The sequence below is a fragment of the Passer domesticus genome, chromosome 6 (genome assembly GCF_036417665.1).
Source record: "Passer domesticus isolate bPasDom1 chromosome 6, bPasDom1.hap1, whole genome shotgun sequence".
In the NCBI taxonomy this organism is placed as follows: Eukaryota; Metazoa; Chordata; class Aves; order Passeriformes; family Passeridae; genus Passer; species Passer domesticus.
Genome location: NC_087479.1, coordinates 55893586 through 55911709, shown reverse-complemented (window position 1 = coordinate 55911709; position 18124 = coordinate 55893586). Strand labels below are relative to the sequence as shown.

At 40.5% G+C, this 18124-nt stretch overlaps 1 protein-coding gene across 1 annotated transcript; it reads left to right on the top strand.

The window, feature by feature from the left end:
- Positions 1 to 219: 219 nt before the first annotated feature.
- Positions 220 to 15449, top strand: NADSYN1 (NAD synthetase 1). Its single transcript, XM_064425966.1, has 21 exons — positions 220 to 407; positions 540 to 600; positions 1039 to 1155; positions 2008 to 2061; positions 2418 to 2507; positions 3352 to 3403; positions 4104 to 4192; positions 5431 to 5548; positions 6044 to 6175; positions 6677 to 6751; positions 6916 to 7040; positions 7239 to 7287; positions 7867 to 7969; positions 8631 to 8799; positions 9160 to 9295; positions 10041 to 10147; positions 10908 to 11039; positions 11193 to 11262; positions 11856 to 11984; positions 12459 to 12635; positions 14765 to 15449. The coding sequence occupies exons 1-21, from the start codon at positions 323 to 325 to the stop codon at positions 14816 to 14818; spliced, it is 2124 nt and encodes a 707-aa protein (XP_064282036.1). The 5' UTR covers positions 220 to 322; the 3' UTR covers positions 14819 to 15449.
- The last annotated feature ends 2675 nt before the right edge of the window (positions 15450 to 18124 follow it).

The following is an 18124-nucleotide window of genomic DNA, read 5'->3' as shown; positions in this document are numbered from 1 at the left end:
GGGACCGGAGGAGGGACCGGGAGGAGAAGCCGGAGCAGAGTCTGGGAGGAGGGACCGGGAGGAGAGGCCGGAGCAGAGTCTGGGAGGAGGGACCGGAGGAGAGGCCGGAGCAGAGTCTGGGAGGAGGGACCGGAGGAGAGGCCGGAGCAGAGTCTGGGAGGAGGGACCGGGAGGAGAGGCCGGAGCAGAGTCTGGGAGGAGGGACCGGAGGAGAGGCCGGAGCAGAGTCTGGGAGGAGGTACCGGGAGCAGAGGCCGGAGCAGGGCCCGGCAGCCCGGCCCGGCGCCGCCCCGGAAGCAGCGGGGAAAGCGGCGGGGCCGCCATGGGCCGGGCAGTGACCGTGGCCACCTGCGCCCTCAACCAGTGGGCTCTGGACTTTGAGGGCAACCTGGAGAGGATTTTCAGAAGTGAGTGCCGAGATGGCTGGCCATGAGGAAGCCTGTTCCGCTCCCTTCTTCCCTCCTTCCTTCCCTCCTGCCGCGAGCGGGGCGGCGCAGACCGTGCCTGTTTCACGCACTGCGCTCCCAACACTCTTCCAGGTATCGACATCGCCAAGAGCAAAGGAGCCCGCTACCGGCTTGGGCCAGAGCTCGAAATCTGGTAAGGGCGCTGGGTTTGTTGCGATTCCGGTTAAATGTGGAAGAACAGTCCGGAAGGGCATCAGCCCCGAGGTGCTGCAGTGCCCAGAGCCGTGCTTAGAGCATCCGGCCGTCGGTGCAAAGAAAAGCACTGTAGTTGTGAGCACAGGATTGGGTCTCTTGTCTTGGAAACCTGAGTGGTAGCGATAATTTTTAACCTATTCCAGTGAGTTTTCCTTCAGGGGAACTGTTGTGCGTTGATTTCTGCTTGGGCGCAGGCTGCTGTCCTGGAAGGAATATCATGGGGTGATACAGAACGCTGTAAATACTGTGATGGTATTGGCAGCACTGCTTCTTCATTTTCTATGTAAATTACTTGTGTGAGTGAAATGCTCCCTGACTGAAGTAGTTTTGGTTCTACGGCTCTGAATTTTTGATTTCTCCTTGTTTCTATACACAGTGGCTATGGCTGCTCAGATCACTATTATGAGTCAGACACACTCTTGCATTCGTTTCAAGTTCTGGAAAAGCTCTTGGAGTCTCCAGCTACTCAAGATATTATCTGTGATGTGGGAATGTAAGTTTGTTTGTTTTTTGTTTTTTGGGTTTTTTTTGTAAACCTGTGATAAAGGGGTAAGTCCTTAGGGAATGCTGCTTGTGCCATACTATGGATAGGGAGGGCTCTGCACCAAACTGTCAGACATATCTTAGGAACTGCACTGCTTTTCCCCTTTTAATTACCATGACTGCAACGTGCAGAACACTTTCTAAAAGATAATCCTTCCAAAGATTGCTGGTGGCTGATCCCTTCAAGAGTGAAGTAGGATAATTGCAGTTATATTTTGGAAATCTTAATGACTGGTACTTATTGCCACAGGTCAGACTTTGTGTGAGGTGTAACTCAAAGGGCTTTTACATTGATTGTAAAATTGATTGTACATGGAATGTGGGGGCTGCTTTCCCTGACAGATATCTTAAACAAAATAAGTGTATGTGAAACTCACTGAAGCCATTGTAAGCCTTGTGCTGTCACAGAAAGGTGATAAATTATATCTGTAAAATGAACATGTTAGTATTGATATAATTGTGTAAAGCTAGTTTGATTTTGAGCTGGGTTGGCAGTATCACAGGAGGTCACATTTGATTAAGTAACGTGGCCCAGCCATGGGGAATCTTCTGGTCTGCTCATGTCCCTAAAGCTCAGGTAGTAGTTGATGTAAGTGAGATTGACAGCACAATCAGTAACTCAGATTTTTTCAAACTTTTACTTTAACTAAAAAATTAGAAGCTAAAACTTCATATATTGTTTTGCTTGATTCCCTCCAGTGAGGTCTTATGTATAGTTTTTGCAGTGAAGTAGATTCTGTAGCTCTTTGTAATTTCGTTTAGTGAGTGTAGTCACTGCTAATTTTGATTCTTATTTTCACAGGCCTGTTCTGCACAGAAATGTTCGCTACAATTGTCGAGTGATCTTTTTAAATAAGTAAGTAGTTCTTGATGTGTTTTGTGAGGTAACACATTATCTTTTTAGACATCAGTTCGTCTTTCAAGCAAAATTCTTCAGTGCTACTTAGAGTGATGGATTTATCTTCCTATTTGCTAAATTTTGAGAGAGACAGCTAAGGTTTCTCATGATCTATTTTTTCTCTTCTGATTTGTGGAAACTAAATTCCTACTGCTTTCTGGAAAAGTTCCAAAAACTCCTTGAGCTGCAAGAAACTTTAAAAATGTTACATTATAAAAGAAAAAAAGAAGTTGTTCTTAATCAGTGTTCATATATAGGCTTGTTTTGCTGTACATCATGTGTTAACTCAGTTTTTCTGTTTTGTTTTATTTAAGGAAGATTCTTCTGATCAGACCAAAAATATCACTGGCAAATGCAGGAAACTACAGGGAACTTAGATGGTTCACCCCATGGAGCAAAGCAAGGTATTCTGGCAACTCTAGGAATTGTGTCAAAAAACACAGCTTGCTGTTTGCAGCCACAGCAAGAGGGAGCAAATCCTCATGGGCTGCTACAAGGAGAGCAGCAGGACAGAGTCAGCCAAGCTATATGGTTGCAGCTTGGTTAGGAAACTTTTTGAGCAGTCAAACTCTGAGTTGCTGAGCTGGAAGAAAAAGTGGGGCTGCTTGATCCTACAGCCACTGTAAAGTGTCATTTTCCTGGTGTGTGCTTCCTAAGATCAGCCAGCTCAGGACTGGAGGGGCTGTGTTTATCTCCTGAATGCTGCATCCCAGTACTGAACTGGCAAACCCTGAAATGGGTGAGCTCTGTCAGAACTTCAACAACTGCAGTGAATGAAAGCTGCCTACCTTGTGATGCTGCAGAACATCTTTGGCACTCATCTCTGATGCTCTGCACTCGTCTTGTAGTCAGGAAATGTTTCCAGCTTGAGGGTCTCAGCAAAGCACTTCTGATCCCTCCTCTGAGCCCCAGCTGGTTCTGCGCTGCTCGTGTAGTAACCATGCAAAAAGACAAACTTCCACCTGACATTTGTCTTGCATGATGTGTTCTTTGGTAGGTCTGCTTTCTAGGCAGGATGGGGCACTGCTTACCTTGCCTTTCTGAAGCACAGCTGTTGCTATCTTAAAATGTTAGCATTTCTGATTAATTCCACAGAAAATATAAAGGGTTTTTTTATTTTTTAAACACACACAGCTCTGTGCAACTTCAATACAGTTTCTTTAAGCAGTGTTAGAAGGTGAGACAAGAACCAGTTTTTATGCTGTGATTTATGTAATGATGTATTCACAATCTGTAAACTTGATTTAGGCATGTGGAGGAATATTTTCTGCCCAGGATAATTCAGGAAGTGACTGGACAGGTAAGCTGTTGTTTTTGGTTTTTTTTTAATTTAGCAACTTCTTGATTCAGCAATTAAAAACTGTAGTCTCCAAAATTCTGCTGCCAGTCATGTTGTAGATTCATATGTTTCAGTAGTGGTTCTAAGTTGCATTAAATGAGAGCATAATTTAGCATTATTTATGTTAGTGTGTGGCAGCAAAGCAAGTAAGTTTTAAATCTGCCTCAGTCATTTGTATATACAGAACCTTGATTGCCATATTTTGCACAATTTTAGTACTGTGCTTGAGACTAGAACTGAGTATGTGTTTTAGGTTAAAAAAAATAAATTAAAAATCATTTAAACCTTATTTGTTCAGAAGAATCTAAAACTTATGTTAATTCCCACTAAAGCATGAGTATGATTCCTAGCAACAGACAGTCTCTGTTTTGTAGATTGTTTAATTCCTGTCCTTTAGCAAAGCATTGGATCTGAATACTACTGAAATTAAAATACAAAATTTTAGTCAGTCCAGAAATTTGCATTTCAGAATTTTTATTTTTTTTTTTTAATCTGACTTGGTATAAAATGAAAGAAGGTATAATGTGATTGATATTGTGTCACTAATTTCACATAAGTAAGCACTCCATTTTTATATTTTCTTAAGATTTGTAGTTCAAGTTTTTGAATTTAACAGCTTGTTCTACTGCATGTGTGTAAGAATGTTCTTGTTTTTCCACAGGAAACTGTTCCTTTTGGGGATGCAGTGCTAGCAACCAAAGATACCTGCCTAGGGGCAGAAATATGTGAAGAACTCTGGGCGCCAAACAGGTAAAGGAGAAGAGGAAATAAAAAGTAATCTAAAACATACTCTGGAGCTGCCTGAAATATAAATGTTTGAAGAGATCTGCTTATTACTCTTCTGTGTAGTTTATCTTTCAGAAAGTGCCAGTAAGATAAAATACAATTAGGAACAGTAAATACATCCTGGGCAAGACCTCATTAGGCTAGGTGCAGGATGGTAAAGAAATGTTGGTTGTTAAACTAAATCAACTCAAAACAAGAAGGCAGGGGAGAAATACCAGAAAGAAGCAGAATGAAAAGAGTGACCTAAGGAAATAAATGACAGGTAACTCTCGTAAATGACAGGTACCTCGTTCCTGATACTTTTCCAAATCTGACTACATTAATTTCCTGGTAACTGCAGATGATGCGGTGTATTGAAGATGTGATTTTTTTTTTTTTAGTATTTCTTTCTTATGATATTGGAAAAAGAAAAAAAAAGCAGTAAAAATCTTCTCCTTGTGGTTCTGGTTTTGTATTTACTAAGAGACAAGGTCTTGCTTAAACTGTGTTTCTTTGGACGAGGACATGAGGCTTGACTCTATTTTCATCAGAAGGTTGATTTATTATGTTATATATTATACTAAAATATTACATTACAACTACACTAAAGGACAGAGAAGAAGATCAGAAGGCTACAAAGACAAGAATAGAATAGGAATGCATAACAAAATCTTGTGACTGCTCACAGCCTTTTGACAGGTGGCTGTGATTGGTCACTGATTGAAAACAATCTACATGAACTAATGGAAGATGCACCTGTGGCACTCCACAGCAGCAGAGAGTTATTGTTTACATTTCTTTCCTGAGGCTCTCAGCTCCTCAGGACAGGAAAAATCTTAGCAGAGGCTTTTTCACTAAAATATCATGACAACAACAAGGAAAATGGGACAACTGACTTTGCAGTGTATATCCATGTTGCCCTTTCAGATGATGATGTCATTCTCTATTTCTTTGAGATCTGGCCTTCTATAGAGCAGAAGGCATTTTATTTAGAACAGACTGAGCAAAAGCCCTCCTGTTCTCTGCAGCCACTGCTGGTCTTTGACAGAATAGTTTGGCAATGCAAGGAAATAGATATTTTTGAAAGCCCTATCCTTGTTTGAGTGAAGACATGCAGAAAACTGACAGTGACATAAATGTATCTGTTTGTCAGTGATTTTTAATGACATTTGCAGTTTTCACAGCACAGTAGTGATTTATTTTTGTGCCTTTTGCTTTGACAGCCCTCACATTGAGATGGGACTTGATGGTGTGGAAATTTTCACCAACTCTTCCGGGAGTCACCACGTGCTGCGGAAGGCTCATGCCCGGGTGGATCTGGTGAATTCTGCCACAGCAAAGGTGTGGGCTTTTCTGTTGGAAAGTTCTGTGTGTTTGAAAAATGAGAAGACACTTATTATTTGGTCTGTAATCCTATCTAACAGTGATGGGGACAAAAGTAAAGCAATGAGTGTACATTACACTGTGAAAAAGCTGCTTTGTCATTGTAATTTAACATGTTTTGCTTATATTTAACAATATCTGCTCTCTCCTGATATCCAAACACAGCTTCTGTCATCACCTTCCTGCTTTTCCCAACCTCAGTTTGAGCTCAGAATTTCAATTTAAAAGTGCAGCTCTCTCTGTTTGGGTTGAGGGAATAACTCTTGCTACTAAGAGACTCCTGTCAAGAGAGAATCCCAGCCATAAATCATTCACAATGTAAAGGGAGAGGAAATTTGTAAGAAGGGCAGGAGCAGGGAAACAACATTTTGATTTTTAACATCCTGTCAGGTGCTACGTTCTGAACAGCTTTTTTTTTTTTTTCTCTTCCCTGCATGTTTGTTTCCCTGGCAGAATGGTGGAATATATATTTTAGCAAACCAGAAGGGCTGTGATGGTGACCGTCTGTATTATGATGGCTGTGCAATGATTTCCATGAATGGAGAAACAGTTGCACAAGGATCTCAGTTCTCACTCGATGATGTGGTAATGTATTCACCCCATAGCTGCTGGGACACTTCTGCTCAACATTTCCCAAACATTCCAGATCTAGGTCCACATCTCTAGACTAAAAAGGGTGTATTTTAATTATGTTATTCACACTAGATCCAAGTGTTTTCCTAGTCAGATTACCTACAGTAGCTCTCCTGCTTTTGTGATGAAGGAAGAACTGTCACAGTGGAAGAACTTCATGAAAACATTTTTGTATGTAATCACAATGAAGAGGAGAGACCCTTATTTAAAGGAAGAGAGGGCAAATACTGCAATGTCCTAATTATGACCCAGTTTTGTGGACATAAGGTTTCACTTTGATTTCAGAAAATAGTAGATTTGTCATCTAGCTTTCCTCACATTATGTGCAAACTCCATCTCTTTCCCCAGTAACATTTCTTACCTTTTCCTTTGCCACAGCTGATGCTGAATCTTTTGCCAAGCATTGTTTATCTGTTTGTGTAGAGTGATCTAATGTTAAAAGCCTTTCCACAGGAGGTGCTGGTTGCCACTCTGGACCTGGAGGATGTTCGAAGTTACAGAGCAGAGATTTCATCTCGTAACTTGGCGGTAAGAACTCTTTGTGTTTGTAAACTGTGCCAAGTTTGAATAGTTACTGGATGTAAGAAGTATTTGCATGTCTTGATTTTCAGTGTCTTAGAGAGCTGGTTTTTTTTTTTTATTTAACTATATTAAATTTGGTGTCTTCTGAATTCTTCTGTACTATTGCTTAGGCAAGTAAAGTGAATCCTTATCCCAGGGTAAAAGTGAACTTTGCTCTGTCGTGTCCTGGTGATTTAGCTGTTCCTACTTGTATGCCAATCCAGTGGAGACACCACAGTCCTGAGGAGGAGATCAGGTAATCAAATGCTGAATCTCTTTCTTGAAAATTATTTTGATTAAAAAAAAACCCACAAAAACTCAAAGAAAGAGATAAACATAATATGTTGTTCAGATTTATTAAGGAAATCTCTCATTGGAAGACCACAGTAAATATGTTGACTGCTTTGGTATTATTCCCTAACCTTCTTAAAGCAATCATGTTCTGTAATTTCAGTCTTGGACCTGCATGTTGGCTCTGGGACTATTTAAGGCGCAGCAAACAGGTAAGAACAACTGGCTTTGTTTTTCCCTTGGCATACACAGCTTCTTTTGTGCCACATGCACAATCCAAATTGTTTTCCTGTGCTGCTGGTAACCCAAACTGATGTTAGTCCAAGGTGCAAAGTTTGAGTTTTTCACTGGTAGCTCAGTCAGACTTAAATATTGTATTCCAAGCGTGACTTCAGTGCGCTCTGTGCACCCTTTCCTTAGGAATTGTGCTTTCTTGAGTGAAGCAGAATGACATGAAGTAGTCATTCAGTGTAATAGTAAAGTATATATGAAAAATGTAATCCTTTTTATTAGCATTTCTGTCTTACTAGAGGGTAAAGATAACTGGAATTTTTTTCTAGGCAAAGGGTTTTACACTGACTACTTGTTTGGTTACCCAGTTGATGAGAGTTTCAAATTATTTGCTCTGGGTGGTTTGTTCTCTTTTTCCCCAGTAGAATATAAACCTTGAACAATATGAAGCCTTGAAAATGCCTGTCATTCTTCTACAGGAGTGTGTTTCTGAGTGGTACAATATGTATTTTTTTTCCTAATTTTGCTATGTGGAACCTCTTTCTTGCTCTGTTTTCAAGGCAGGATTTCTTCTGCCTCTGAGTGGTGGAATTGACAGCTCTGCTACAGCTTGCATAGTGTATTCCATGTGTCACCAGGTTTGCCTGGCAGTCAAGAATGGCAGTAAGTAGCTCTGTGTGTCTGGCCAGCTGTGCTTAGTAATGGTTATGGATAAGTTAATATTAGCTGGGTGCAGTAGCTGCAAGAGCTTCTTAATGGCAGACCTTCTTTGTGTCGCTCTAATGTAGTCCTTTGTATCTCTTCAGAAATCCCAGTGAAAATGTGTGTCCAAATTTAGATTCTCTGAATTGGCATAACAGTTTTCATTTTGGGTTTGAGAATTGGATGTGGAACTCAGACTAGTTTCTGTCTAGACTCTTGTTCAAATGATGGCTAATGTAGTCTTCAGTTTATTCTGAGAATTTTCCCCTTTGTTAAAAGCAGCACTACAAAGCATGGTTAGTAATTATTTAAGTTCTGGCTTTAAGCAGACTTCATGCTTTTAGCTAAGACTTTGTACATACTGGATTGTGTTTTGTATGAAAATTCTTCAGTGGGCCTAAAGGATTTAAAATTTCTGTGCTCAAAATCAGAAGCAAAATCGGCAATTCTTTTATTTGATAGATGAAATTTTTTTTGGGAAGTTTGATGTAGTCGTCTTATTTGTCATGGGCACTGTAAAGCTTAATTGGAATACAAGGGATGTACAAGATATTTGCATATCTTGCAAAGGGAGGAGCACATAATTTCCACTCCTGTTCTGTTTCTTCTGCTCTGTCCTCAGATGCAGATGTGCTGGCTGATGCACGCAGGATTGTGAATGATGAGACCTACATCCCTGAGGATCCTCGGGAATTCTGCAGGCGTGTCCTCACCACGTGCTACATGGCTAGTGAGAACTCCTCCCAGGATTCCTGCAACAGGGCCAAACTGCTGGCTGAGCAAATAGGCAGGTACAAGCTTAGAAGTGGAGGGAAAAAACATCATATTCTGGCATAGACTTACATCTTAAACATTCAAACTCAAAAAGGAGAAAAAATAAGAGAGGAAGAGGAGGTGGGTTAAGTAGGAATGCTACAGATGTTATTACTAAAATGTTAAAGTGATACAAACTTAGATGCATTTGGCAGAGGACATGGAATTTTGGAAAAAGACTCTGAAAAGTGTTATTCTTTCCTAAGCTTCTTCCTACCAGATCTGAGATCTTAGCAGCTTTAAAACATCATTTGAGGGGTGGATTTTTGGTGGGTTTTTTTCTATTTTATATGGTCAGATTGTGCTGGCTGAGTCACTTGTGCTTGATTTCTTCTCAGCTACCACATCAACCTGAACATTGATGCGGCTGTGAAAGCTGTTGTGGGGATCTTCAGTGTGGTGACAGGCCAAACTCCCCGGTTTTCTGTCTATGGTGGGAGCAGCAGAGAGAGCCTGGCACTCCAGAATGTGCAGGTATGTGTCCTGTAGGCTGAATCAGGTCACACTCTTTTGGTTCTGTGGGTTTTGGTTTTGATTTTTTTGGTTTTCCAACCTAACCAGCAACTCTGCTTTAGTTCTGAGTGTTGGTTATCCTGTTTGATAGTTTTTCTTAATTTGAGGACTTGATCTTTCTCTCTCTGTTACTGGAGAAATCCAGCTGTTTGCTCTGCAAGCAAACATTGAATTTTTTGTCAGCTTTTTGGCAACAGGAGAGGTTCAAGTCACAGAGGAGTGTGGATATTTGCTTAGCATCACCAACAATTGCTGCTGGAGCTGGAGGCTGGATCCCAGGGTGGTTTGGCATTGCTGCCATCCTTAGAAAAAGCTGAGTTTCAGAACGGGGACAAAAGCAACATAAACTTTTTACAAATGTTTTCTGTTAGACTAGAGGGGTTTATTTACTGTATAAAAGGATATGGTTTATCTGCATGCTTCATGCATCATGGATCCTTGTTAGTGCTAACAGAGGTAGCAAATGGCAACTGCTCCCCAATTTGCAATTGGCCAGGAAAAACTTCCTCAGTCTGTGGCAGTAGCAGATACTGAACCTGGATTTCCTGACTGTGTTCAGCAATTTCTCCACAAGACTGTCCTTCTTGCTTACCCTGCCTGCATTTTGTTCTTCATGAGCTTGTTTAGACAATTGATTAATAAAAGTGACTGGGGAGAAATCACTCTGCTATGTAAATTTTGCTTTCCTTTCCATTTTGCTTTGCAGGCTAGAATAAGAATGGTCCTTGCCTACCTGTTTGCTCAGCTGACACTGTGGGTTCGTGGGATGCCAGGGGGACTGCTAGTGCTGGGATCAGCCAATGTGGATGAAAGGTTGGTGAAAATTGGGAATCCACACCCATGTGGAACAGGTCACTCATTTCCTGCAACTCTACCAAATATCTCTGTAGATTATTACTCAGAAGAGGTAACAACCTAAGAATGCACTGGTAACATGGAAATTAATGAAAATAGGTAAATCAGCTTGAATGGCTAATTGTGTATTTTTCAGATGTTTAGCCAAAGTATTGCTATAGCTTTCCCATAAAATGCTGTTTTCAGTAGAACTTACCTGTGCATTCACTAGGCTAACTTCCCAATTTGTTGAATTTTCAATTACTGTATTAGGAATGAAGATGTGAACTTTGAGCTGAAAAAGCAGGCCTTAAAATCTGGGATACTGTTACTAGAGCTAATATTTGAAAATTAAAGCAATCCCTTTAAGACTGTGGGAGTGGTAACCTCTAAAGCTGTGAGAGTACTGTGTGCTGGTTGTGTGGGTGTTTTGAGATTTATTGTTTTAATTAGTCAGCACAATATTTTAATGGTTTTGCACATATTGCCTCAGCATGGATAGTTTTGCAGTGCTTTATGATTGTTTAAAGTATCATCTTCTGGAAATTTCAGGGCTTTAGGGTAGCCCTGCTGCAGTTAAATATGTTGCCCTTTAGGTATAAATATGTTACTAATCTGCAGTCTGTTTCTCCCTTTCTTCATGCTACATATAAATTATCTGTAGTGTCAAGGGTTGTATGTTATGCTGCAGTTACATTATTATTAACTGTTGCTGTATGAAATTTCCTGTTTTGCTCAGTCTCCGTGGTTACTTGACCAAGTATGACTGCTCCAGTGCTGATATCAACCCCATCGGTGGCATCAGCAAGACTGATTTGAAGAATTTCATTCAGTACTGCATTGAAAACTTCCAGCTCATGGCCCTCAGGAGGTGAGCAATGATTCAGTGACTGTGTTTGTTCATTCCACTGGAGGAACTGTCTGAGCCAGGTGCTTCATTTTTTGGATGAAGCACTGTTTTAACAAACCAACACTCATAAGACTGCATGGAATCCATGTTTTTCCTTTTCCCTCTCCCTTACAGTATAATGTCAGCTCCACCCACTGCAGAGTTGGAGCCCCTGGTGGATGGACAAGTGGCTCAAACTGATGAGGTAATAATGGGCAGTGCCTTTAAAATGTTTTAAGCCTTACCCCAAAATCTGTGGTTTGTCCCATAGCTGTTGTTTACTCTTATATGTAACCATGCTTACTGACAGGCATGTTTATAACCAGTCTTCAAGCTGCCAGCAAGGTATTAGTTCCTCACACCTGCCCTATCTGTATTGACAATAGTTTCCAAAACAGCAAATTATAATTTTTGAATTATTTTAGATTTTTGGACATTTAGAAGGATGAGTGTTGTAAAATACAGTTTGTTTTATGTTTTTTTTTTTTAAATAACAAAAGAAAGTGAGGGCCTTACTGCTATGAAAATGACTGGTACCAAAGCACTCTTCTCCCTACATCCTTCTCTTTACAAAGGAGAGGACTGATAAAACTACATCTGTGGCCTCCAGTCTCCCAATTCAGAGAGATTCCAGTGGGTTTTTTTTATTTCTGCTCATAGTATTACTATGTCTTTTTGACATTGACAATATAATTTTGGTATTTCTTTGATTTAACTGGGTTATTTTAATTGCTCCATGAAAGTATTCATTAAAATTTGCATATTTAAGATTGTCTTTGACTTTCTGTGTGTTTTCAGGCAGATATGGGGATGACATATGCAGAGCTCTCAATCTATGGGAAATTAAGGAAAATTGCAAAGGCTGGACCATACAGTATGTTCTGTAAGCTGATTAATATATGGAAGGAAACTTTTACTCCACGAGAGGTAATATACCAAAGAGAAAAAAAAAATCAAATAGTTTAATGCTTTTGCCAAAATAGAGTATGTTTGGAGAAAGGTCAGGTTATTTTTAACTGAAGGTAATAGTTTCCTTATTTTGTGTTTAGAGATTATTCTACAGGTGCAGCGGAATATGCTAGAAAAGCTGGCCTGCATCTCTTAAATGGAGCTTGTTGTCTTGTGCTGCAAATTGTTAAAACAATTGTTAATTGGGTAATTTGAAAACAATTACTTCAGAATTATACCTCAGGGAAAATTGTTCTCTAAAATAGAGATGACCAACTACTCTTGAAGCCTTTGGTTATGTGTTCTGAGACAAAAAATGGCCCTTGCTTTGAAAGAATACCTAGACCATGTAAAAGTAGAAAACTGTCTCCAAAATACTGAGCTCCTTTCAATTTTTAAATTAAAATATTAGGAAACTCCATCTGGTTAAAAGCTACATTCTTTGTACACCAGGTGGCATCCAAGGTTAAGCACTTCTTCAGGATGTATTCAGTCAACAGGCACAAAATGACCACCCTCACTCCTTCCTACCACGCTGAAAACTACAGTCCAGATGACAACCGCTTTGACCTGAGGCCTTTCCTCTACAACACCTCGTGGTCCTGGCAGTTCAGGTGTATAGACAAACAGGTGAATGCCTTCTGCTTCTGGAATCATTTTGTATTTAAATTATTCAAAATGGGTCAGGTCTGGTTCCAGTGAATCTCCAGTAAAAGAAAACTAACATTTAGGGTAGCAGTTATTACAGAAATGACTGATTGTTCTTTTCACATAACTGTGAGGTTAAATCCCCTGATTTCAGTGTAGGCTGTTCAGGTTCTTTTTTGTTATACTGCTATGAAAACAAGAACAAGAAAAAATAAAAAAATACGTGTACTGAGGACAGAAAGTAATAGGTGTACCCAGTCTCATGAAGTCCTCTGCTAATGGGAGAAACACTATGCTAATGGGAGAAACAAGCTTTTGTGTTTTGGTTTCAGTTCAGGACCTGTCTGAAGGGATCCTCTTAATTGCAGAATTAAGACTTGACCTACATCAGCATGGGGAAAGCCAGTGTAAGAGGTAGCAATTCACTGTGAGTGCTTCTCCCAGTGCTTCTGCAACAATTCCTTTTTTGAATCTCAAGTTAGCTGACTCACAAATTCATGTTTGCTCAAACACAGCAGCAGTAATGGTACCATGCTCAGTTTGAGCACTGAGATGGGGAGGGGCCCAGGCAATTATTGGAAGCATGCTTAACTTTTTACAGTTTTTAGCCAGCCCTTCAACCTTATTTTTAATGCCTCTTTTAATGCACAAATGGTGGAGTGAAGAATTTTAGCACCTTGAAGTTTTTTCTGCCAGAGATTTTACACCCCAGTTGCTTTTAAGAATATGTTTATTCATGTAATAAAATACTAATTCCTTCATCTGTGAAATGCCAGACATGTTGTAATAGTATTTTATTACCTTGAAACCTGGGATAAAAGCTACCATGTGCAGTACTTCATTGTAAAATATGTATAGTGGGAATTTTTTACATCATATTGGACTTTTTTCCACTGAAGTCCAGGATAAAAGTTATTTTGGTCTCAATAGGAGTCAGGGTCTGTAGGGTCTGGACCAAAATGTAATTATTTTATGCTTACAGTAAATGTGATTAAGATCTTTTAATGATGCAGGCATTGTTACATTCTCTAATTAGATTTGTTGTGCTCTCAGAGCAGTTGTGCTCTGCAAGGGTAGTGGCCATTGCAACTTATTCCTGGAAACTGGGAGGCAAGTTTGGGGAAAATTTTATTGTGTAGATAAAAGTAACCTGAACTGATAACTCCTGCAGCTCTTTATAAGACTAGAAAACGATAACTTGCAGTGGTTTGAGTCAAATCTGCCCTATTCAAGAAAAGGAATATGGGAAGAGTTTCTTGCTGTTGATGTTCAGCACAATTCTAATTCTGAAGAGAATCACTCTCTAGGACAGCGTCCCACTGATGATTCTGCTTCTGGGACTCAATCTGCACTTAAGATTTTTCTGGCATAGTAACAAGACTGAAAATATGGCATAAACTTGACATAAACCCCACCTCTAGTTAGGTAATGCCAGGTTTTCCTGTAGGAGAGTCATATTACAGCTCAAGCTCATTTGTGAATGGAAACAATTTGGAGTGCTAATGATAGAGAAATCTATTGGATTTGTAGAAAGTACTTTTCTGCTTTGGATGTCTGTAGTGTAATCAAGCCAGTTTAGTTATCCACTCATTTTTAGTGCAAAATTCCCTTTGCACTTGCTGCAGAAGGAACAGGGGTTAAAGGAATTTAAGATCATAACATTTGCTGGGAATTACCAGATTTTCTCTTGGAGTCTTCATGTCATTCAGCTCTACCTGGCCGAGGGGGTCCCTAGGAGCTCTGGCAGTGCTGTCTGTAGCTTCTGCCTTAGAGCTGTGTCTGAAGTAAAGGATTTGTGGTCAGAGCACAAATGATGCACTTCCAGGTGCCAAAATATTCACTGGGATATTAATAGCTGCCATAATTGGAAGGAACTGTGATGCAGATCAGAAGAAAGCTGGCACATCTGCCTGCAAGGATGAGATATCTGCAGGTCATCTTCTGCTTTTTCAAGTGTTACACCACAAGATTAGCTGCATTTGGTCAAACCAAACAATTCATCCACTTAATAAAAACCTTATCTTTGTGTGTCTCTTTTACAACCAGTAGGAGATGTTGATGGAAGAAGCAGCTTATTTTTGCTACTGAATTGGTTTCTTTTTTACTTGCAGGTATCTGTGCTAGAAAAAAAGGAAGGAATTTCTGTAGTTGAAGATGTGGACTGACTTCCTGTCTTGTTTAACTGGTAATTAATTTGCCAAACAGAATGTTCAAAACTGGAAGATACTGTGATAATGAGCAGGGATGACCTGCTTAACAGTTCTTGAGCCGACCTTTGTAATCAATTTTTTAATTGACTCCCTGTTTTACTCCCAATATACTTAAATGTAGTTTGGCTAAGAGATCATTTATTAAGGATTTTCTTCAACTTCTTGAGTTAATTGTCTTTAATTTAAAAACTCACCTTACTTTGGAATGAACTTGTAATTTTGTCATGCTAATTGACACAGTTCTTATTGTACATGTTTTTTTTAATTTACCTGGCACTGGCTTTGTGGACTGGTCCAGTGTTTTGAGTGACCACAAAGTCAAACTCAGCAAGATGTTGGAAGCATGTCTTGAAGCAGATGGGTAATGTTCATATTAATGGGGTCGAATTTAGAGTTCAGCTTCTTGTTTTGTTTGAATATTGCAGAATGAAGTATAAAACCAGTGTCCTCTGAGCTCCATTAGAGTTTTATCCACATCCCACCTACAGTTTGCAAAAACTTAATTTTTAACTTAATGTCTTCAAACTGATCTTTTAAATATGTTCAGTGCTGTGCAGCAATAAAAAAGGATGGGCTTGTTCCTCTATCTGAGGCCCTTTTCTGCCTTTTCATTTAATGTTTAGCTGTTCCCATTTCTTTTTTAAACTTTGATTTCAAAGGGGTGCACTTCTAATAGGGAAAACTAGGAGTGCATTTCTGGAGTTCTGGGCAAACAATATTCTTAACTGCAGCAACAGGAGAGCTCAGGCCCAGTGAGACTTCTGTTAAAAGAGTCTTACATTGTGCCCTTTTTAGCAAACATTTTCTACTAGCACATTCTCCACATTTGTTTTCCACAACTTGGGACTTTATTCACTTGGAGTTAAAGATGCTGCAGGAAGAATGGAAAACCCCAGCTATGATTTGCCTTCCTTCACAGTTAGTTGGGCACTTCCTATTCCAGCTAGAGGAAGTGGATGAATTCTGAAGAGAAGTTTGAAAATGTGTTGTATATTTGAAGACGTATTTCTTTGTTTCCTCCGGAAGTTACCGGTTTCTCTTTCTGGACAATCAGAAGAGGAAAGAGAAGACATTTCCTTTAATTCAAATAAAAAATAATAGTACAAAACCACAATATTTACATAGGTCTCCTGTATTGTTACAGTTACTGTTGTTACCCTAACAATTTCAGATGCTTTTTTAGCAGTGGCATTTACAGCATGTGTCCAAATTGTATTTTATTTCTTGCCTGCTAATGCTGACTACAGGCTGTACCAGGTCACTCCTGTTTTCCTTTTACTATCCAGGAATTTTCACTGGGTCTGTTCCATCTGATGCCTCTAGTTTGGCTGTTAACAACACTTAACTCCAACGTTATCAGTGCATTGTTGCCTACTGAGAATGGGAAATAATTCTAATGTCTAGCTGATGATGTTCACTTTTTACTGGAGACAACTTGTATTAGGTTTGTGTGGCAAGGTTTTAGTGGTGGGGGAGGGTGCTACAGAAGTAGCTTCTTTGAGAAGCTCCTGGAAGCTTCCTGCATATCCAGCAGAGCCAATCCCAGCTGGCTCCAGGATGGACCAAGGCCAAGCCAACCAGTGATGTAATGCCTCTGATAACAGATTTAAGAAGGAGGAAAAGGTATTGTGCAGAAGTAATTGCAGCCAAAGAAGAGCATGTGAGAACATGTGCGGAGAACAGCCCTACAGACACCCAGGTCAGGGCAGGAGGAGGGGCAGGAGCTGCTCCAGGCGCTGGAGCTGAGATTCCTGGTGAGGCAGCTGTGTCCCTGCAGCCATGGAGGGCACAGGGATGCACAGATCCACCTGCAGCCCATGGAGGAGCCCACACCAGAGCAGGGGAATGCCCAAAGGAGGCTGTGAACCTGTGGGAAGCCCATGCTGGAGCAGGGACCTGTGGAGGAGAGGGGAGCCCATGCTGGAGCAGATGTCCTGGTAGGACTTGTGGCACTGCAGGAAACCCATAACAGGCTGTTCCTGAAGAACTGCAGCCCGTGAGAAGGACTCAGGTTGGAGTTTGTGAGGACTGCTCTCTGTGGGAGGGAAACCCCCACGCTGAAGGAGGGGAAGGACTCAGTGCCTTGAGGAGGAAGCAGTGGCAAAAGCAATGAGAACTGACCATAACCCCAGACCCTGCCTCACTACACCAGTGAGGGAGAGTTTAAGCCCAGGAAGGAGGGAGGGTGGGCTGGATTTTCTTTAGGATTAGCTTTGTTTCTCATTATCCTGTTTCATTATGATTGGTAGTAAATTCAAATAATTTTGCTATGTAGATTCTGTTTTGCCTATGATGGTATGCAGTGAGTGAACTCTCCCTGCCCTAAATTCATATTTTCTCTCCATGTCCAGCTGAGGAGGGGAGTTGATGGAGCCCAGGCCAATCCATTGCACAACCATTATGGTAAAGATAACATCAAAGAGTTTTCGTTTTTATCTTCTGCTGGATTTTACCCTGACTTATCTGGAAGTCAGTGTTAAACTTATTTTTTGACTAAACAGTGGTGCAAATGAAAGCAAAAGCTACCCCATTACTATTTGTCAAACATATATAAAATTATACGTGTTCCTCTCAGAGTTAAATAAAGGTGGCCCTTGGAGACCAATCAAATTTTTGTCATTTGGCTGAATTGACACATCATGACTATGAGCTTGTTGTTACCCCTACATACCAGCTCCCTGAAGGAGAGCTGGCCTATTGCAACGCCAGTGTCCATAGTGAACACTGCTCCCTGATCCATGATTTTATTTGCAATTCAACTACTTCTTACAACTGAGATTCACCTTATAACATTTATGTCTTGACTAGTAAATATGTAAAATATTCACTGAAGTAAAGAGCACCCCGTTTGATAAACAACGTGTAGCTTTCAATGAAATAGCAAAGGGTGGGTCTACTTTTACTTCCTAGGCTGGAATCCTAAAACGAAGGATTGATACACTGTCGTGTTCATCGCTGTGCTGCCGCAGGTCCCGGTATGCGGCAGAACAGCGCTGGCACATTGTCCTGACGCCTCTTTTGAAATTGCAGCTTTATGAAATTGACCAGAGGAAGGGCGTGTGAATGGGAGCGTGAGAAAAGCGGGCAAGTGGCACAAGTGAATCATCTTTAACAATGAAAGCAACATGAGTGAAGTTCACGGCTGCTTATGGAATGCCTAGGTGATTAAATACAAATTAAGTACTTTCTGCGACCAGGGATGTAAATGGTTATTTAGGATTGTGATATATGCGGAAAGCGGCCCCGCAGCTGCCCTGAGCC

Coding starts and splice junctions, on each gene's coding strand:
- NADSYN1 (XM_064425966.1), top strand. CDS start 323: ATGGGCCGGGCAGTGACCGTGGCCACCTGCGCCCTCAACCAGTGGGCT. Junction 4,193..5,430: donor GAACTCTGGGCGCCAAACAG/GTAAAGGAGAAG, acceptor TTGCTTTGACAG/CCCTCACATTGAGATGGGAC. Junction 7,288..7,866: donor ATTTAAGGCGCAGCAAACAG/GTAAGAACAACT, acceptor TCTGTTTTCAAG/GCAGGATTTCTTCTGCCTCT.